Raw genomic sequence first — 22,619 nt, forward strand, 5'->3', positions numbered from 1 at the left:
TGGAGCATTCTATGAGGGCAAAACAATGCGTGAATTTTGGCATAGGATCTATGAACATACACATGCTGCAAGCTGTAATATATTCTCACCAATTGGTAGGCACATTGTTATATACAAGAATACAGAACTAAAATTAAGGGCCTTAGGGTATATTCCAGCAACAGAGGAGGAGATTTTAATAAAATCTTGTTACAAAAAGAGAATGAATGGATTAATGTTTTTGAAGGCCAATATGCACTCGGGCCTAAATGAAATAATTAGATTCAAACCATTTTTGGGGGGCTTTATCTTAGGAAAATCAGAACAAGATTTATGACAGGGGTGCTTTTGATATAATGTCTTGAGGAATATTGACATATATTTTAATATCTGTTTTTCCAATAATCAATGGATTATGTATGTAGTATTTTTTCAAACTGTCTGGGACGGGTGTCGGCAACCCGCGGCTCCAGAGCCGCATGCGGCTCTTTTTCATCTTTGCTGCGGCTCCGGAGCACACTGCCCACCAGGTGGTCGGCAAGCCGCGGATCGCGAGCCACATGCGGCTCTTCTGTGTGCCGGGCGCCCGCTCCCCTCCCTCCTCAAAAATCCGGCCCGCGGAGCGTGGAACATTGGCTGTCAGGATGTAGGTGGGGCAGCCAGGATGTAGGCGGGGCAGAGTGACGAACTCCTCTCCTCTCTCAGTCCGCCCTGAAGACCAGAACGGAGCGGGAACACAGCGAGAGGAACGCGCGGAGCAAAGGTAAGTGAATTGAGACAATATGGGGGATGAATTACTATGTGGGGGATGAATTACTGTGTGGGGGATGAATTACTATGTGGGGGATGAATTACTATGGGGGATGAATTACTATGGGGGATGAATTACTATGGGGGATGAATTACTATATGGGGGATGAATTACTATATGGGGGATGAATTACTATGGGGGATGAATTACTATATGGGGGATGAATTACTATATGGGGGATGAATTACTATGGGGGATGAATTACTATGGGGGATGAATTACTATATGGGGGATGAATTACTATGGGGGATGAATTACTATGGGGGATGAATTACTATATGGGGGATGAATTACTATATGGGGGATGAATTACTATGGGGGATGAATTACTATATGGGGGATGAATTACTATATGGGGGATGAATTACTATATGGGGGATGAATTACTATGGGGGATGAATTACTATATGGGGGGTGAATTACTATGGGGGATGAATTACTATGGGGGATGAATTACTATGGGGGATGAATTACTATACGGCGTAGCTACTCAACGTGGTTCAGCTCCGCCTCGCCATGAGTACAGTGCCTGGTGACGTCAGGCCTCCTGTGTGCGAGGGGGAGGAGTGACAGAGCCGAAACCAGCGTGAGCTAGCGTTGAATGAGCGTGAAGAAGAACACAGCACTGCGCGGGAGTGAAGAACAAAAAAAGGTAAGTTAATTTAACGTTTTCTATGAAAAGTAGTTCTGAGGGGGGTTAAAAAAATATTAATAGAAAAGTGACAATAATATAATAATATATTTACAATTTGGATTACATTGGGCCCTCATATTTACCGAAGGCTATGATTGTGATTATGACGATACACTGTGGCCCTGATTAACCCTTTGCTTACTGGGCCCTTAAACCCCCTTCATGACCAGAGCGCTTTTTGCGATTTTTCGCTGCGTCACTTTAACTAACAATTGCGTGATCGTGCGACGTTGTACCCAAACAAAATTGGCGTCCTTTTTTTCAAACAAATAGAGCATTTTTTGGTGGTATTTGATCACCTCTGCGGTTTTTATTTTTTGCGCTATAAACCAAAAAAGAGCGACAATTTAGAAAAAAATAACATTTTTAAATAATTGTTTGCTATAATACATATCCAAAAAAATATTTAAAAAAATGTATTCATCAGTTTGGCCGATATGTATTTTTTTACTTGTTTTTGGTAAAAAAAAATCGCAAGCGTACATTGATTTGTTTGCGCACACATTGCCGCATCTGCTGATTTATGGCATTTTTATTCTTTTTTTTACCAGTAATGGCGGTGATCTGCGATTTTTAGCGGTACAGTGGTAGTGCGGCAGACATATCGAACAATTTTTACACAGGTTGCAGGGAAACGAGGGGAGGGGGTGGCTGGAACTTGAGGGGGGTGGGCATAGCAAATTTTGGCATGGGCCCTGTGATTTCTACTTACGTCGCTGTTTTCGACCCCGTGGTAGGTCAGCCATGGATAAAGGCAAGAAGAGAAAAATTTCTGAAGAAAACAGAGTGTTTAATGATACATGGACAGAATCATTTGCATTCTCTACTGACGAGATTGGTTTACCAGTATGCTTAATATGTGATGAGAAATTAGCAAACCACAAAAAGTCCAATGTTGCAAGGCATTTCCAGAATAAACACACAGCCTTTGCTGAAAATTATCCAGATAGAGATGAGAGACGAAAAGCCGTTGCAGAACTTATGAGAAAGGTTAATATGAGCAAAAATAATTTCAAGAAGTGGGTGAAGTCTGCAAATTCCACAACATATGCTAGTTTTGTGGCCGCTCAGGAAATAGTCAAGCACGGGAAGCCCTTCACAGATGGAGAGTATATAAAAGAAACATTCATTAAGATTTCGGAACATCTATACATGGACTTCAAAAACAAGAATGAAATTGGACAGAAAATCAAAGACATGCCACTCTCTGCGAAGACTGTCAAAGACAGAACCCTAAAAATGGCAGAAAACATTAGCAAACAGCAAATTCAAGACATTAATTCAGCTGTGGCGTACTCCATCGCCTGTGATGAGTCCAAAGATAAAGGTGATATTGAACAAATAGCGCTGTTCTGTCGATATGTGAACTCTTTTGGGCCACAGGAAGAACTGATTGAGCTGATACCACTAAAAGACCAAACAAGAGGTGAGGATATCTGTAAGGCTGTTCTGGACTTTTTAACTGCTAAAAAAATAAACACCAAACACCTGGTCTCAGTGGCTACTGATGGGGCACCGAGTATGAGAGGTGCACAGAAGGGCTTTGTGGCTCTACTGCAGAAGGCGCTTGGTAGAACGCTGCTGTCATTTCATTGCATCCTGCACCAAGAGGCATTATGTGCTCAAACATTTCCGCCAGAATGCACAAAAGTGATGGATGTGGTCATTCAAATTGTTAATAAGATAATGGCAAAGGGTTTAAACCACCGCCAGTTCCGTTTGTTATTGGATGAAGTGGAAAGCATATATTCTGACCTCCTGCTCCACAACAAGGTTTGGTGGCTGTCCAGAGGCGAGGTGCTAAAACGCTTTGTCACATGTTTAGAAGAAGTAAAAACCTTCCTGGCCAGCAAAGAGCTCACCTTTGCTGAGCTGGAACAGCCAGAGTGGCTGGAAAAATTACATTTTATGGTAGACATGACAGCACATCTAAACACGCTAAATACAACCCTTCAGGGGAAAGGAGGCACAGCTCTGCACATGCTGGAAGAGGTTTTGGCTTTTGAGCGCAAGTTGACAGTGTTTATCAAAGATTTACAGAGAGGTACACTGTCTCACTTTCCCTCTTTGAGAGAGTTCAAACAAAGTCATGATACAATCAATTTGGAATATTTCAAGTCTGCAATCACCACAATGCAAAGTTCGTTTGGGAAACGATTCTGTGAGTTCAGAGAGGAAAAAAACACATTATCCTTCCCTGTCATTCCCCTGGCGATCGATCCATCCCTATTGAATATGACTGCATTTGCAGGTGTAAGTCAACCTGATCTTGAGTTGGAATTGGCCGATATAGCCGACAAAGATATATGGGTGTCCAAGTTTAAATGCTTGACCGCTACTCTTGAGGATGTTGCCCGGCAGAAGGCCATTCTGGCACAGAATCATAAATGGAGTGATATTAAAAACCTTCCCAAACAGGACAAACTTGTATTCGAAACCTGGAATGCTATCCCCAACACTTATATAAACATGAAAAAGTATGCATTTGGAGTGCTGTCGATCTTCGGCTCCACATATGTATGTGAGCAGGTCTTCTCCAACATGAACTATATTAAAAACAAACATCAATCACGCCTCACAGATGACAGCTTGCAAGCCTGTGTGAAAATGAAGGTGACGTCTTACAGCCCTGATATGCAGACACTGTGCACTGAGGTTCAGGAGAATAAATCCCATTAACCAGATAAATTAAATATTTTAATTAGCTATTAATGTGCAAAAATATATTTTACATTGTTAAGTGGAAAAGTTATTTTTTTCTTCAGATTGACAGCTAACTGCACGATCCTGTATATAGCATTAAGGTAAGAAACAATATATGCAGTGTTGGATTTGTTTTAAATGTTGCAATGGTTTTGCAGCTCCCAGTCTTTTTTTTCCCTTCGGAAACGGGTCCAAGTGGCTCTTTATGTCTTAAAGGTTGCAGACCCCTGGTCTGGGACCTTGCCAGGGAGGTAAAGGGGAATCGGTTTTGATTCTGTCTTTTCTCCCTGTCCAGAATATTCCAAATTATTCTCATTTACATTTTTGATATTGTGTAATTAATCCTCTTTTGGAGTGTTTAGTATTTTGTATTTTTTGTTTTTTATTGTGTCATTGCTTGTTCATTCTCTTGCTGTTGCTGTGATGCATCTGGCATGTTTAGTCCCTACACATGTTTTTTTCGTGGAGTGGGGGTCTTGCTTGGTCCCTCTGTCCCTTTGATGTATGGAGACTCGGTTGCCTGGCAATCAAGGGACATACACACGTGCTGGCGCCGACTGCGCTTGACCGGAAGTGACATCACAACGCTGCATGTGGAAGTAATGTTCACAACGGCCCGTAAGTCAGTGGAGGACATCTTTAGTGAGGTTGGGACATTCCCTCCCTATGTCAGGTGCTGCTTGAATGATGAGTGACCTTTACTAATGGAAAGCCAGTCTGATTGAGGCGTGGATACTTGTGATGTGGATGATTTGGTCATGGTGAACCAGGGGCGGACTGACCATTCGAGCACTCGGGCACTGCCCGAGGGCCCGGGGTCAGTAGGGGGCCCCATAAAATGCCCCTGGTACCTTTTTTGGGTGTGTTTTGAGTGTGGGCAAGGACACAGGGGCCCATGATCCCCAATTGCCCGGGGGCCCCTTGAGTTGTCAGTCCACTCCTGTGGTGAACTGATATTCTGGCACTCTGCATATGAAGTAAGTATATTTAGGGAAAAGGACATTTGATGCTAACTTTTGATTGTTGTTTTGGAAGTTTTGATACATTGATTTTATATATCTGTTTATGTTGTAGCTGGTCTGCTTTTATCCATTTTGGAGGTCCCTATAGTAGTTTCTGATACAAGAACATGCAATGGGATACAATTCACCATACTCTCCTATTTTTGACCTTCAATCAATACATCTGATAGCTGCTTTTTCTTCAGGTAGCGCTCTACATTATTTCTGATCAGCGAGTGCCAAATCTCATATATCTTTTTCTTATGGCAATTACATTCTTGATCATCATGGAATTGGTTAATTTTTTTTTGCGGGGGGGGGACTTATTCTAAAGTCAGATGGGCTGATACTTTCAGCCTTGGGGCATTGCAGGGTGTTTACTATTTGGAGCTGGTTGAAGAATTTTTTGTGATTTCTGTATTTATATTTGTAATTTTCCAGATGATTATTTTATATTAAGTGGAAATCTTTTGCTGAATTTTGCACGCCCAATCATGTACTATTCACTATGGTCTACTATTGTTTGCCACTACCTTTCTAGATGTAGGTGCCTTTTTTATATGTACAGTTGCAAGAAAAAGTATGTGAACCCCTTGGGATTACGTGGAGTTTTGCATGAATTGGGCATAAAATGTGCTCTGAACGTCATCTAAGTCACAACAATAGAAGAACACAGTCTGCTGAACATAATACTACACAAACATTAGATGTTGCCATGGTTTAATTGCACATAATATGTAAACATTCACAGTGCAGGGAGGAAAAAGTATGTGAGGCCCTAGCTTAATGACTTCTCCCAGAGCTAACTGGAGCCAGGAGTGAGCCAACCTTGACTCCAATCAGTGTGATGATATTGGATGTGTTGCTGACAGCTGTCTTGCCCTTAAAAAACACACACCTGTTTTGGGTTTACTGGTTTCAAGAAGCACTGTCTGATGTGAACCATGCCTCGCAGAAAAGAGCTCTCAGAAGACCTACGATCAAGAATTGTTAACTTGCATGAAGCTGGAAAGGGTTAAAAAAGTATCTCCAAAAGCCTTGATGTTCATGTGTCCACGGTAAGACAGACTGTCTACAAATGGAGAAAGTTTAGCACTGTTGCTACTCTCTCTAGGCATGGTCGTCCTGTAAAAATGACTGCGAGAGCACAGCGCAGAATGCTGCATGAGGTAAAGAAGAATCCCAGAGTGTCAGCTAAAGACCTACAGAAATCTCTGGCACATGCTAACATTTTTGTTGACACATCTACAATAAGGAAAACATTAAACAAGAATGGAGTACATGGGAGGACACCACGGAGGAAGCCATTGCTGTCCAAAAAGAATATTGCAGCACGTTTGAAGTTTGCAAAAGAGCACCTGGATGTTCCACAGCACTACTGGCAAAATATACTGTGGACAGATGAAACCAAGATTGAGTTGTTTGGGAAGAACACACAACACTATGTGTGGAGAAAAAAAGGCACAGCACACCAACATCAAAACCTCATCCCCACTGTAAAACATGGCGGAGGGAGCATCATGGTTTGGGGCTGCTTTGCTGCCTCAGGGCCTGGACGGATTGTTGTCATTGATGGGTAAATGAATTCCAGAGTTTATCAAGACATTTTGCAGGAAAACGTAAAACCATCTGTCCGCCAACTGAAGCTCCGCAGAGGATGGGTGATGCAACAGGACAATGACCCAAAGCAGACAAGTCATTCAACAAAACAATGGCTGCAACAGCACAGAATACGCCTTCTGGAGTGGCCCAGTCAGAGTCCTGACCTCAACCCCATTGAAATGCTGTGGCATGACCTTAAGAGAGCGATTCACACCAGACATCCCAAGAATATTGCTACACTGAAACAGTTTTGTGAAGAGGAGTGCTCCAAAATTATTTCAGATTGTTGTGCAGGTCTGATTTGCAACTACAGGAAACGTTTGGTTAGATGTTATTGCTGCCAAAGGAGGGTCAACCAGTTATTAAGTCCAAAGGTTCACATACTTTTTCCTCCCTGCACTGTGAATGTTTACATGTTATGTGCAATTAAACCATGGCAACATCTAATGTTTGTGTAGTATTATGTTCAGCAGACTGTGTTCTTCTATTGTTGTGACTTAGATGACGTTCAGAGCACATTTTATGCCCAATTCATGCAAAACTCCATGTAATCCCAAGGGGTTCACATACTTTTTCTTGCAACTGTATATCCATACTGAATATTTGGCTGGTATGTATGTTGTAAGTAATTAGTGTCTCTATAAATCTTTTTGCTAGCTTTCACCTGTTCATATGGATCACTTGAAGGTCCTTTTGCCTATTCAACACCAGAGGATTACTTTCAAGGTTTTGTTTTTAACTGGCATATGGGTATGTAAGTTTATTATGGATTTGACAAAAAATGAATGGTTAATGTTAAGAAAAAAAAAATGTATGTCATATTACCAATACTATTTTGTTTTATAGAAGTCTCTGCTGTATTCTATTGCTCTCCCTGAAGACCATTCAAAGTGTGAATTGAAACGCAATATAGTTCCCTTCTGTCAATTTTACTTGTTGATACTATTTTGTCATGCCATGTAAAAATAACTTTTGTTTTACTTTTAAGATTAGTTTCAATAAAATGTAATTTTAAAATAGTTGTTGTCAAGCTTTGGTGCTTGGAAAGTCCCTGTTTCTAAAAATGTATGCCCATTTTAATATTGATGTTTGGGATATAAGCACCATATTCTTTCCATTATGATTGACCAGTAGCTAACTCATCTCACTTTTCTTCCAATGTTTGATACGTTTGGATCCCATTGAAAAAAATATTTTTGTAGGAAACTTTGACCTTCGTTGATATTATGCAGTGGTCAATTTTGGAAAGACAATTGTTTATTGAATATGATTGTTAAAGCCCAGGCCTTACTAAGAAGTGAATTATACAAAATAAATTACATTTACTTGGCTATGATGCATTTTGGGGTCCAAAGACATAGCATTTGTAACCTCTTCTGTTTCCTTACTTGTATCAGTGGTTACACTGCTTCTATTCATGATACTTCTATCTGCTGACCTTCCATATGCCTTTCCCAGCACTGTTATATTTTATAGCCAGCAATTACGTAGTTTGTAGTTTCACTAAAAACAGAGTATTAATTGCCTCAATAGCCACATATTCAATTACATAAATCAAAATGAACACAAACACATCACAGAACATCAATACATCACTAGGCATATTTAATCAAGCTAAGAGCAAAGCACAGTAAATGAAAGTAAACATCCAGCTATTATATTTTTTTGACCTGATTGCTCTAGTGTTGAAATATGAAGTGTAGTTTAGTTGCTTTTTGTTCCAGTATTGTACATTATCATTGCTCTCTGAATTTGTTTATGTAAACCAGGCATGAACCTCAGCAATTCTATTTTAGTCCATGATAAATCACCATGGACAAAATGGTCTTGGCTTTGTCGCCTCCCAGCTACAATTTTCCTGTTTGATTCCTGGTCTTATTCCACAGTCTAAGCATTGCAAGTATGATCTCTATAATGGATCGAGTTGTGGTGAAATAGCTACAACTAACAATTTCAGCAGACAGTGACTCAATCCACATGACAGCTTGCAGATCGTAGAAAGATCATAGAAAGCCTAATTAAAAACGTGTGTAGATCTTCACAGTTGAACATCAGAGAGGTCAAAAATGCCTAGCTTCAGCAATAATGTGTTCAGAACAGAAACTAAAGACACACTGAAAAGAGGGTGGAACTAACTATACAGAGCAATTCTTAGCTATGGAGTGAGGAACAGACAAAATTGTTTATAGGCAAACAGACAATACATATTGCCTGTGCGCGCTCCCTGGGATCGCTGTACAGGACCTCTGTGTGAGGTCCCGATCATGTGATCACTGATTGGCCAATCAGTGATCACATGAATAGTAGTAAACAAGATGTCGCTTCTGACATCATTGCTTACTACTTGTGAAATCTGTGAATGATCACAGAGGTCACATGGTAGAAGGCTATTCACAACAGCCTTGTACCATGTGACAAGTTGTGACCAATCACAGCCAGGCAGACAGAATCCAGGCCTGTATGCCAGCTGTAAACAGCTAATTAAGTCTTCACAAACCATGTTTCCACAAACCATGAAAAACTCTTCTCTCTACCCTATCGTAAAACTATAATAACTCAGTCAAGCTTGTCACACATAACTTGTAAGGCCATTAAAGCTCTAGGAATGCATATCATACCATAAAATGTCTATTCCACAACTTAATTCCACATACAATGCATAGAATTCAACAGGAACAGGACACATTAATATTAGGTATATATTTGAATGGGGAATATCATACTGAGCAAATCCAAAGTCATACAGGACTATGTTTGCACATATGAAAGGGGAGAAAGCAGTATCCTCCCTCCTGGGTGACAAATCTGTCCAATGTATGCTGTGTTTAGTACCCCTGTATATGAAATATAATTCTGAATAATAATCTGCCAGTTTCTAGAATACCACCTGCACATATTGGAAGTTAATAATATTAGTATAAAACTGTATTTGGGACTTGGTCATAAACTTGGTGATCTCTCAGCACCCATCCCTTGAATTGGATGATTGGTCAGTTGGTCTCTGTCTCTGTTCTGGTAAGGTAGCTCTCATTTTACCATCAACCAAGGAACACCCAGGAGAGTCAGGGCAACATTTTTGCTTGGACAGTTGGACTCTGCTAGAACCAGGAATTTGCAAGTATTCTCCATTTTCACCTCCTTTTATTTCTCTGTTGCATTATTGTTCTCTTTATGTCTTTGTAACATCCTTTTCTGTAAATATTTTAATTGCACCATTTGACCTTTTCATTAATAAACCCTATTCTGAAAAGTGTTAAAACGGTCTCTAAGGCCTTTAATGTAAACTAAAGAATCCCTGTCTCTTGTAAAGTGCTACTGTATATAATAATCCTCTAAATATACCTGTCTGTGGTGACAGTGTGTTTTACAGATGTTTATTGTTCACATTTGTTCTTGCTAACATTGTGAAGGGTTGCTAGGCCCATAGCTATCTGGTGGCAGTTCGGAGTTTGAAGGGCAGTTCAGAGTTTGAATGAATGAACTGCAATTCCTGTCTGTCACCGCACCAGAAGGCTTGTGCCTTCAATGAACTGTAGTAGTGCTAATGAGTGTCATCATAGTTCATTGACTCATTGACTCTGATGTTTGTGGTGGGCATGGACTATGTCTCTTACTTGTATGTTGGGTTTGCTAGTTTGCCATTAGCCAAGACTTTGAAGGTTGCAAAGGTACTCCTTCCAACAACTCCAGAAGACATTGACAATCTGCTGGACCTGTTTTCACTGTTGTCTAGGAACATTAGTGAAGGGTGGTACTGTTCTACATCTGTCGACTGAGAACTCTCTCATTTGCTGTTGTTGGTGCCTTCCGCACAAATTTTGACACTAGACACATTTGTGAAGGATGGAGAATATGCATCTTTTCATCCCAACAATCCAAAACCCTGCAGATCTTTTGCTCCTTCCATAAAGTGATGTCCTTGGTCCTGAACTTGCTCGTGGATGTCAAACTAGCAGCACAGTGATGTGATGTTGGCATGGAACAATAAGAAAATTCTGTTCCTTATTGAACAGATTGCATCTCCAACTCGAAGCAACTTGTCATGATCAATCACTGGGTTCAAGAGTACACTTCATATTGAACACAAATGATGACCCTTTCTGCTTGAGAAATTTCCATGGTGGTGGGAGGCCCTTTACAGATATGACATCCAAGACACTCTTCAGTATTGGTTGCAAATTGATGAGCAACATGGAAACATTGTATATTAGCTTGTATAACAGAATACCACTCCAAAAAGTGTTCAATATGGTAAGAACTCAGCCTCATCTTTGACTTCAGAGAATTGTTGAGTGTAACAGTATTAGCTCTGATTTCCTTATCAAACTCAGGATTAAACAGTCTCATTTGTGATGGGTTCATCTTTGTTGTGATAACATCATAACCTGAGGACGTTTCTGTGTTGACTCTAAACACATGCTGGTAGGTTAATTGACTCCTATCTAAACTGGCCCTATGTATGAATGTGAGTTAGGGACCTTAGATTGTAAGCTCCTTGGGGGTTAGGGACTGATGTAAATGTAAAATTTATATATATGTATATATACTGTGTGACGGGAGTCACTTTGGGTGGGGGGCCCATGGAACACAGCTCACTTTGGAGAGGTGGGGAGACCCCTGTCTCAGCTCCCCATATCCCTCTTATGTGTAAGTCAGCCTGTGCCTGTTAGAGGTACAGGGTGATCTGTCCTAATAGTGGGGTGGGGGTTGTTGATTGTCTAATGCCATGTGGCTGCATCCAATTGTTCTATTGTGTGTCTTGCTTGGGTATTAGCTTAGTGGGGGGGGGGTGTCTCCAGAAGCCCTCTTTCCTGATGAGACTGTCTGTTGGTGTGAAGTTTGAATACCTGTGTGTCTCTTGTTGCTAAGTGTAGATTGCCCCACCCTGTGTCCTTATGCAGGAGGGGGGATTTTCCCCTGAGTGTATAAAAGGCCAGTTCGAGTTTCAAATAAAGAGTTCCATGTTCAGACAGACTGGTGTCCTCTAGTCTTGTTTGGTGGGCTGTGGTGTCTGAAGTCTATGTTCGGACGGGGAAGCAGTATTCTAACGGGAGTACTCAGTGCAGGCTGGGACGGTTCCATACATACTGTATGTAAAGCGCTGCGTAAATTGATGGCGCCATATAAGTACCTATAATAAATTTGCTGAATGTCAACCATAACAGCAACTGGTTCTTGTCTGAAGTGGAACAAAACACCTAAAAGATTATTATTCAGTTTAGACCCATTGAGAAGGACATCATTGAGGGAAACACCTTCAACTTGAGCACATGAATCAAAGACCGTCCTGATCTAATCTGGCTTGCGAAGATAGTACATGCTAAATCATGGAGGGTACCAATATTCCTCTCCTTCTCTAAGAAGTAGTGCAGGTTTATCATGATTTCTCGCAAACAGAGTGTTTTTTAATTTCATGTTTTCTGTTCAGGGTGCATTGTAAAGAAATAAATTATGCTTCTTCATACTATTATTTGGTAGTTTTATTCTTTAAGTATAAAATGGTAGTGTTGTTACTCAGCTGTTGGAATTGTTCTGACAGAACTCCCTGCTCATAGTTTTAAGGAACTCTTTGTCTTCCATGGTGGTTGCCAGTTGACTGTCTTTAGTTGTTACAGCGAACACAGTGGGGCTCACATTATCATTCCAGAAATGAAGGGCCTTTTTACTGCCTTGTGTAAAGAACTGTTGTTTTTAGAGGAGGACTGGATCTCATTTTGTTTGTTGCACATTTATTGCACACAGTTACATATGCAATTCTTGAGTATAAGAAATACTACACTACACCGCGTTCCAAATTATTATGCAAATTCTATTTAAGTGTCACAAAGATGAAATATCTTGTTTTTCAGTTTAACTCATGGATGGCATTGTGTCTCAGGGCTCTTTTGATCACTGAAAACAATCTCGGACACCTGTGATAATTAGATTGGCCGGTGAGCCCAATTTAAGGAAAAACTACTAAAGGAGGGTGTTCCACATTATTAAGCAGAGCACCATTTTCAAGCAATATGGGGAAGAAAAAGGATCTCTCTGCTGCCGAAAAGAGTGAAATAGTTCAATGCCTTGGACGAGGTATGAAAACATTAGATATTTCATGAAAATTTAAGCGTCATCATCGCACTATTAAGATATTTGCACTGATTCAGAGCAAAGATGGGTTTGTGCAGATAAAGGCACATTGAAGAAGATTTCTGCCAGATCCATGCATCGGATCAAGAGAGCAGCTGCTAAAATACCATTACATAGCAGCAAACAGATATTTGAACCTGCTGATGCCTCTGGAGTCCCACGGACATCAAGGTGTAGAGTCCTCCAGAGTCTTGCAACTGTGCATAAACCTTCTATTCGGCCACTAATAACCAATGCTCACAAGCAGAAACGGCTGCATTGGGCAGAAAATTACATGAAGACTAATTTTCAAGCAGTCCTGCTCACTGATGAATGCCGTGCAACCCTGGATGGTCCAGATGGATAGAGTAGTGGATGGTTGGTGGACGGCCACCCTGTTCCAACAAGGCTGCGGCGTCAGCAAGGCGGTGGTGGAGACATGTTTTGGGCCGGAATCATGGGAACAGAGTGCATCGGCCCCTTTAGAGCCCCCGAAGGTGTAAAAATGACCTCTGCAAAGTATGTGGAATTTATGACTGACCACTTTGTTCCCTGGTACAGGAGGAAGAACTATACTTTCCGTAATAAAATCGTCCTCATGCATGACAATGCACCATCTCATGCTGCAAAGAATACCTCTGCATCAATGGCTGTTATGGGGATAAAAGGAGAGAAAGTCATGGTGTGGCCCCCATCCTCCCCTGACCTCAATCATATTGAGAACCTTTTGAGCATCCTCAAGCAAAAGATCTATGAGGGTGGGAGGAAGATTATATCCAAACAACAGCTCTGGGAGGCTATTCTGACATCTTGCAAACAAATTCAAGCAGAAACTGTCCAAAAACTCACAAGTTCAATGGATGCAAGACTTGTGAATCTGCTATCAAATAAGGGGTCCTATGTTAAAATGTAACGTGACCTGTTAAAATGTTTAAAAAGTTAAAATGTTGTTAAAAGTTTGATTGAAATAGCTTTTGATTTCAGTAAATATGCTGCAAACACAACAAATGACAATTTTCAGTTCTTTACAACCTATAAAGTGTTTTGAAACTTACTGTGCATAATAATTTGGAACAGTGCATTGTGTTTTATGTTTAAAAAAAATCCTGTTATCATTAGGAGGTTTGTTCAATAAAATTTGAATTGTACTCTTAATAGTTGATAACATGAGAATTATGCTGACTGTTATTTACATCAATTATTTAGGTAAATGAGAAAAATATCATTTGCATAATAATTTGGAACACAGTGTATATTACTTTTTTTGGTGCTTTGGATCAGCACATTGGAAGATCACAGGAGAGAGAGAGAGATTGTATGGCATACAACACATTTAGGTGAAAGGAGATCACGATGGGAATATAAGAGGACTGGAATGCAAAGTGGTGTGCTTCTGTTGGCATAGCAAAGACTTTTTTACCCAGAGTGGTATTGGACTGAAAGCTTCACTTTTGCTTGTGTAATTATATATTCTTGGGGCACTTTATGCCATTATAATAATGGTGAGGCAATGACCCACTCACCAGCTCTCTCTCTGATCTTTCACAGCAGGCTGTGCAGTTGAAGGGGCCCCCCTTTAGTGTAATGGTGATGCCCGCCTGATTTATTCAGCGGTCTGATGAATGGTGGTCTGGACTGGCACAGTGGTAGAGTGTTGGCATTCCTGGAGCAGACCTGAGCACAAGGGAACCGGATCGCTACACTGTACTGTATCTCCAGGTTCCCCTGGTAGAAGGCCATGTGTGAGGGCTGTATCCGGCAGCAGCAGAATAGTGCAGACAATCACTGGGGTGGGTCCCCACTTTAAAGTCTGGATCTTTTCCCAGCCTGGACCGGCTGAGTGATGGCATCCGACAGCAGGCTTCAGCCCGCTATCAGCTGGAAATGGGTCACAGGAGTGCAGAATGAACTGCACTCCTGTGATCCTTTCAGCAACTTCAGTGGCACTGTTTATGGCCCAGACTACATGTCCTAGCATTCAATGTTCTGTATTTGAGAATCAGAAGCACAGTATGTCTGCTAGTTCCATCGTGTGGCAGGAAAGGGAATTGCATTCAGGCAATTTTACACTAACAAAAGGCTCTGCATAATTCAGTAACAGTGACTCTGGTTACACATAGCTCATGACCATAGGGATATACTGTAGATTGACCAGTGACCCAGAAAACTTATCTAAAATCTCAGCTCATGCATTCCAGCCCCAATCCAGTGCAATGTCTATAAAATATTGGGCCCATTCCCCTAATGAACCTTTGTTCTTTGTTTTTATCACAAGATCCCATAGTGATGACTAAAATATGATATTTGTATGACAAAAATGTATCTTGTATGCAGAATATGATAAAACAGTGATAAGAAAGAGGTGTTACTATGCAATATGAATTTTGCTTTATGTTTTATAAATATAGTACAAGCATGCATTGCCAATTGGAAGTGTTTTTGCACTACAATATAACCTGTAAACAACAATATATACATGCTGAAATTGAACCTTTAAAAAAAAATCCTGTTGTACTAACACCATGACCTGGTTTCCAGTTTAATGTCATCTATTTTTGCCCTCACTCTACAATATGTGTAACGTCATCATGTACGACCTCGCTCTACACAATATGTGTAACGTCATCTATGTACGACCTCGCTCTACACAATATGTGTAACATCATCTATGTATGACCTCCCTCTACACAATATGTGTAACGTCATCTATGTACGACCACACTCTACACAATTTGTGTAACGTCATCTATGTACGACTTCGCTCTACACATTTTGTGTAACGTCATCATGTATGACCTCGCTCTACACAATTTGTGTAAAGTCATCATGTATGACCTTGCTGTGTAATGTCATCATGTATGACCTCGCTCTACACAATAGGACAATTTTGTGCTGATTCAGATGAAATCATTAGAATGACACCACCCAGTAAAAAATTTTGTTCCAACTTACCCAATTATTTGATAAAATAAAATATGTACAATCATATGCTGTCTCCACACAATGAGACATGTATACTTTATTCATTCATATCATACACATACGTGAGAGCTTTATTTGCTGCCAGCATATTACAGTCTGACTGTATCATACACTAAATTGTCATTAGATAATGTCATTTCCAAGGTTTTGTTTAGGCCAAATCATAGGTTAGCCATACCTTATTTCATTTTATATTGAATAATCTAATTGTAACTGTATTGAAAGGAAACATCACATGTGCTTTTTTGTATGGAAACTAATACGATCAATGTAATGAATACTACTATTTTGCTTCCAGGTTGTACTGGATGCGGCAATACCTACTGCATATGGAAAAAGCATGTAGCCAAGGAAAGCAATGTCACATAGCATAGATTTCCAGTCTATAGCACATGCATCTCAGGAGGTACTTCCCTCTCTTAAGTCCTATTCACACAAACAAGCTGCGGTAAGGCACATATTACTGCAATGCCCAGGAAGGTGCACTACGCATGTTGGTGTGATGTGATGTTTTTTATTGTATATTACACCCTAACACGCCTTGCTGATAGATGAACATTGTAGTGCATTGCTACAGTATCTCTTTTGGTGTGAAAGCCAGCCCATTTTGCCTGCCCTAAAGCAATGCATATTAACGCATGTGCGCTTTAGCAGTGCAACAGTGTGAACCTAGCCTTAATGTAACTTCAGTCATAACATTCCATTGTTAGAATATATGAAATAGTTGATCAAACAAACACTGTCACAAACTCCATTCAAAGACGGAGATCTATTGTAAACCCAAAAACATCTGATATAGCGTTGTGACGCATAATGATCAGTGCTATGTGCATCAAAATTTTATCACAAGGTATAAAATATATGTAAGAAATAAAGGGGTGATTTATCAAATGAGCGCAGACTATTCAGTTAGCAAAGTGGATGTTCACCTAGCTTAGCCCATGAGGTGAAGTATATTCACTAAGCTAGGTGAACACTGCAAGTAAAATTCTCTTTTTTTCATTTTCCTTGTATGTGATTGGGCATTCCAAGTGAACATTATTTCACTTAATTTACAGACCCAAGTAAACATGCTCTGCTCTTTTGTAAATCAACTTCATAGATCACTTCAGATGGTCAGGAACACTCCCCTGGAAAAGTTTGCCAGATCAGGAGAGAATTTGGCTGTGTATGGCCTCCCTTAAAATGCAGAGATATGCTGTGTTGTCAAAATGCAAGATCAGATAGAAAAACAAATATTTTCAGTGATTTCAGTTCACATCGATGCCCTGCATTTGTATGCAACATAAAAATAGTAATGATTTAATTTTGTGCAAAGTATCACAATGTACACTACAGGGAAGACCCCCAAACGGCAATCAGACCGCTAGTTTAGCAATGTAATTCATTGTAATGTCAGCCTGCTAACCATGGGCATGTCCCAATGTTTTCCTGTGTGAACAAACCCATGGAAGTTCGGTCTTATTTGTAGTATGTAAAATGTATAGTGTGTGTGAATCAAAGTTAATTAAAACACTGCAATGACCTCAGCGTCTCCGTGGAAGTCAGTAAACTAATAATCTGAAAATGATTAGGTTAGGAATACAAATGACAGCAGAGTTTTTCGCTCAGGAGTTTATCAGTATAAGGCACAGGAGGCCTGTTTTTCCATCTCATAGCATGCAGCTGTACAAAGCATTTAAGAATGGACTGGCCGAAGATGCCTCATTTGTTTTGATCAGAGATTGTAAAAAAAATGTATGGATTTTCCCATCTACACATGTTAGTGGATGGAGGCATTCTCTCCTCTGTGCCATTGTACTGGCTGCAGCCGGTTGATCGAGAAATATTTTCCAACAGTCCTGTTCAACAGAAGTTGATTGTTAGGCTGACTTCTGTAAAACAGGAATGGCCATAGATGGACCGATATTCTGCCAGTCCTATCTGAACAGGTCCAACTTTGATTCTTATCTCTACATAGAGCATGGAGCTGAAGCTGATTGGCCTCCATGCACAGCTGCTCCAGATTCTGTCTGCTCCACTTTTGGTAAATCCACCCCCCCCCCATTATGTGTTGCTCTGGGAAGGGACTGACAGCAGGAACCCATCTAATCAACTTCTTGGCTGTAGCTTTTCATTGGATGCAATAGCTGTGTCACATTGCAGTTAATTTCAGAATATTTTCAGTTGGAACAATTCACACCTGTTGGAAAACCCCTCACAATTGGTCTTCAATCATTTCCCCATTAGCATTTACATATGGTAAAAGGCAACATCATAATACTGGGAGAACCTATCATTGGGAATACTAGCACACTTCGAGGACCCATTCACATTTATCATGCATTACTCTACATTAGGAGTGCTCAACCTCTTGGAGAGTGTGGGCCACTTACGTGATCTGGTAACCTGCCATGGGCCACAATGAAATGAAATGGTTCAGAATTTAATTTTTTTTATTTCGAATAGCATAATGAACATTTTCTTCCTTGTATGGCAGGAGGGAGAGGAGGAGAAACCTGCTTTCAGCAATTCCAGGAGGAAATTGAGAGGATAATTTCTTGTATATGCCACCCCCTGACACCCCTCCTGTTCAAGTGCAAAACATATTGTGATAGGGAGGCCACATGGACACCTTGGAGAATGGGGCGGGGTCGCCATTGCAACCCCTGATGCTACAACCATGGTTGGTGGGGTGTGTTAAAACACACATCTCAATTATGGAGTTTTACCGCCCCCCCCCAAACCGCAAATGTAAATGAGCCCTTGCTGTCTTGAACCCCCAGTAAGGCTGATTTCACACTGATGCACTGCGGTTTACCTGCACTGTGGGTGCAGCGCAGTATATCTGCAGCTTTCCTGTGGGCCATAGGCTTCTTTCATATCTTTTGGATGTGATGCACGTTTTGAAAGTGCACCAAAACTTCTGCAATCAGTTTGAGGTCAAGGGCCACATCACAGGGCTCCAAGGGCCACAGGTTGAGCACCCCTGCTCTACATTCCAATAAGTTGTATAGGTTCATCTTAGGATGTGTTTGCTGGAAACTGTACCAAAGATAAAGAACACATCGCACCAAATCACAAAGATGTGAGGTTTCCCTAGCATTCTCCTAGGAGATCAGGTCATCTATGGGTAGCCTGTACTAAAAGTTCCCATGGTGGTTTCTATCCATAAGATGTAAGAGGGATTTAAAGGAAATCTGTGCTGTAAGAAGCACCAAGCCATAGCTGAGTTTTTCTTCAGAAAAAGCTAGTTGCCTGGCTGTTATGAAGTCCCTTTTAATTCAGTAATTACCTGGAATAAGAATGTAGAAAAAGATTTCAGTGTTTTCCATTTTCAAGTGAAAATCTAATTTTATGTTCTTATAAAATGGCAATAAAGTCCTATCATTATTATTATTCCTTGACTTGATTGATACTTGGTCTTGGGAGGAAAACATCAGCAACCCCTGTATTCTACTGTTGACTTTCCGGTTTTTTTTTTCCTACAGGGACAATCACACATGAATTACATCTATGACATGCTTCCTGGGCTGCTATCTTCTTGAGTGATACACATTTAAGATGCAAAGTATGCATATTGTGTGATATCATGTGCTTTTATTATACTTTAATGTAAGCTTTAGTGACACACATTGGGGCATTAAAAGCTTTGGATAAACACACAATAGTACATGCCCATACATGTAAATCTCCCCATACCAGCCTTATACAATGGAACATTGGCAAAGTAGTAAAAAGCTGGTACAAAACCCTTTATATGTGCTTTTAAAATGTAATGCCACAAAGTGACTCTTGGTATGTATGTATACATTCTAAGGGGCATGTCTGATAAATGTATACAATTTTGTCATATTAAACAAAACTAAATTAATTACAACTTATGCATTTACTTGATAAGACTTTTTTTTAAAAAGGTTGCATGAAGTATAAAGATATACAGTATAGGTGTATGGTAATACAGCCAACCTTCTCATAGTTGCCCTTAAGCTGCCAAGGCATGCTGGGACTAATAGCTCTACAACAGCTGGGGAGTCAAAAGTTGACCTGCTGTAAAAATGTGCTCCTGAATGAATGATGAACAAATAAATGAAAGGATGAACAAACACTTATTGGCTCCCCCTGTACCCTTTCATCCTCCTCCCTGATATTTCTCAGTGTAGGGGTCATTTACCTGAGATTCATATCTCCATTCACCAGAAGTGACATGATGTTGGAGAGGTTTCCGCCAGGACAGCAGCCACACAGTAGTACAGCAATAGCAGCAACTTCATTGAGAGAAAAGATCAGAGCCAACAGAAAAGCCACCAGTGGCATGAGAACAAACTGACAGATGAGTGCTAGTAGGGCTCCAATGGGTCTTCTGAGATGTTCTCCTATCTGGCTGACCTCCACTGTACAGCCCAGGCCCAACATGGTGACACACAGAGCCACCCCAACAAACACACTCAAGAAATGGTTCAGTGGGCTATCCCAGAATGGAGCAGAAGTGGCTAATGGTTCAGCTAGAGCTCTCTGAAGCATCACTGCCATGCTGTTGGGTTCTGTCCTTTCATCTGCTATAGTATCAGTGGTTGCCATCTCCAAAGAAGAGCTTTCAAAGTTCCACAGGGAAGAGTTAGATAAATCCATTACACTGATACTTGAGTTTTCCATTCTTGGAAGTGTGATCAGCCTTGTTCCCTTGCTTCTGAATGAACTGGGACCAGTGAAGAGGAGGGGTAGGAGGAGGCAGGCTGGCCCTATCTCATCCTCAAGCAGCAGCCAGACAATAATCTGACCAGAAACAAGCTCCCTCTCCTCTATCACATCTCATGCAGCCATCCACCTCACCCTCCTTACCACACCCCCGCCACAGCAGCACAAGCACACTGACAGTTGATGGTCTATCCCCGTCAATGAGCTTCCCATCCTTCCTACCCAGTGATAGTTCAAATAGAATTCTTTTAGATTGTGAACTCTCACGTGCAGTCCCTTCCTTTCCCTCTCATCTTGAATTGTATTGTAACTGTACTGTCTCCCTTTATTTTGTAAAATTCTGCACAAATTATTGGTGATATATAAACACTGTATAATAATAGTAATAATTCTGCTCTTCCTTTATTTCTCATACAAGACAATAGACATAATTCCTTACCTAGAAATCTCTGCTAGCTCACGTTTATGTCTGATCAGATATTGCTCTCATTAATCTGTCTGATAACATTTTTTCGAACAATAACTGACAAGTCTGCTATGAATTGAAGGCTATTACAGATTATTTTGTATTACAGTTGACTGTCTGCTATTGAAAGGCTCAGAGTGACACTAAGCAGGGAATGCATGAACCCAACCAAGTGGGATCTGTCACTCATAAACCTATACTAAATATCAAACACTTAAGATACAATATCTTATCTGTGCAACCAGCAGTAAAAATAGGTATCTTCTTTTTGTCATATCTTTTATAATTTCTTGTATACGTTTATATGTTACATACAACGGAAAGAGTCAATGTCTAATCTGGAGTCTGGATGGGGTGGTCTCGCTGCTCAGGCTCAGAGTGTCTTCTACTCACTCAGACTGAAGTGGTAATGAAGATGAACAACCGGCAACCTGAAACATCCAAAAGTATTTATCTTTATTTATGTACAAGTACCACCGCATTACTATGATCAGTAGAATCTTGCAATATATCAGAATGTTATACTACCGGGCTTGCTGCTAAACACAGATGTGCGCTCCCACGCTAACCGAACCAGATAATTCAAAAAAGTGTAGCGCTACCTCAATTTTTCCAATACAGTATGTGTGAACAGTGGTGGAAATCTCCTGATTACAAGTAACTCCTTTATTGATGTGTGAATAATGATAGAAAGCTTTTATACAGAATATCAGTTTACCACTGCTATTTATAATGATACAGTTGCAAGAAAAAGTATGTGAACCCCTTGGGATTACGTGGAGTTTTGCATGAATTGGGCATAAAATGTGCTCTGAACGTCATCTAAGTCACAACAATAGAAGAACACAGTCTGCTGAACATAATACTACACAAACATTAGATGTTGCCATGGTTTAATTGCACATAACATGTAAACATTCACAGTGCAGGGAGGAAAAAGTATGTGAACCTTTGGACTTAATAACTGTTTGACCCTCCTTTGGCAGCAATAACCTCAACCAAACGTTTCCTGTAGTTGCAGATCAGACCTGCACAACAATCTGGAGTCATTTTGAACCACTCCTCTTCACAAAACTGTTTCAGTTTAGCAATATTCTTGGGATGTCCGGTGTGAATCGCTCTCTTAAGGTCATGCCACAGCATTTCAATCGGGTTGAGGTCAGGACTCTGACTGGGCCACTCCAGAAGGCGTATTCTGTGCTGTTGCAGCCATTGTTTTGTTGAATTACTTGTATGCTTTGGGTTATTGTCCTGTTGCATCACCCATCCTCTGCAGCGCTTCAGTTGGCGGACAGATGGTCGTACGTTTTCCTGCAAAATGTCTTGATAAACTCTGGAATTCATTTTCCCATCAATGACAACAATCCGTCCAGGCCCTGAGGCAGCAAAGCAGCCCCAAACCATGATGCTCCCTCCGCCATGTTTTACAGTGGGGATGAGGTTTTGATGTTGGTGTGCTGTGCCTTTTTTTCTCCACACATAGTGTTGTGTGTTCTTCCCAAACAACTCAATCTTGGTTACATCTGTCCACAGTATATTTTGCCAGTAGTGCTGTGGAACATCTAGGTGCTCTTTTGCAAACTTCAATCGTGCTGC

The 22,619-nt window shown here is 40.6% G+C and overlaps 1 protein-coding gene across 1 annotated transcript in view; it reads right to left on the minus strand.

Moving 5' to 3' along the window:
* The window catches only part of SLC10A4 (solute carrier family 10 member 4), a 51,049-nt gene extending 30,312 nt beyond the window's left edge, over positions 1-20,737 (minus strand). The window contains exon 1 of the mRNA XM_089690115.1: positions 20,034-20,737. Within this exon, the coding sequence (XP_089546241.1) occupies positions 20,034-20,515 (482 nt within the window). The 5' untranslated portion in view covers positions 20,516-20,737. The remainder of the gene's footprint in view (positions 1-20,033) is intronic.
* Between the last annotated feature and the right edge of the window lie 1,882 nt (positions 20,738-22,619).

This window comes from Staurois parvus, unplaced genomic scaffold (assembly GCF_062004578.1).
Source record: "Staurois parvus isolate SC_StPar_1 unplaced genomic scaffold, SC_StPar_1.0 ptg000517l, whole genome shotgun sequence".
Lineage (NCBI taxonomy): Eukaryota > Metazoa > Chordata > Amphibia > Anura > Ranidae > Staurois > Staurois parvus.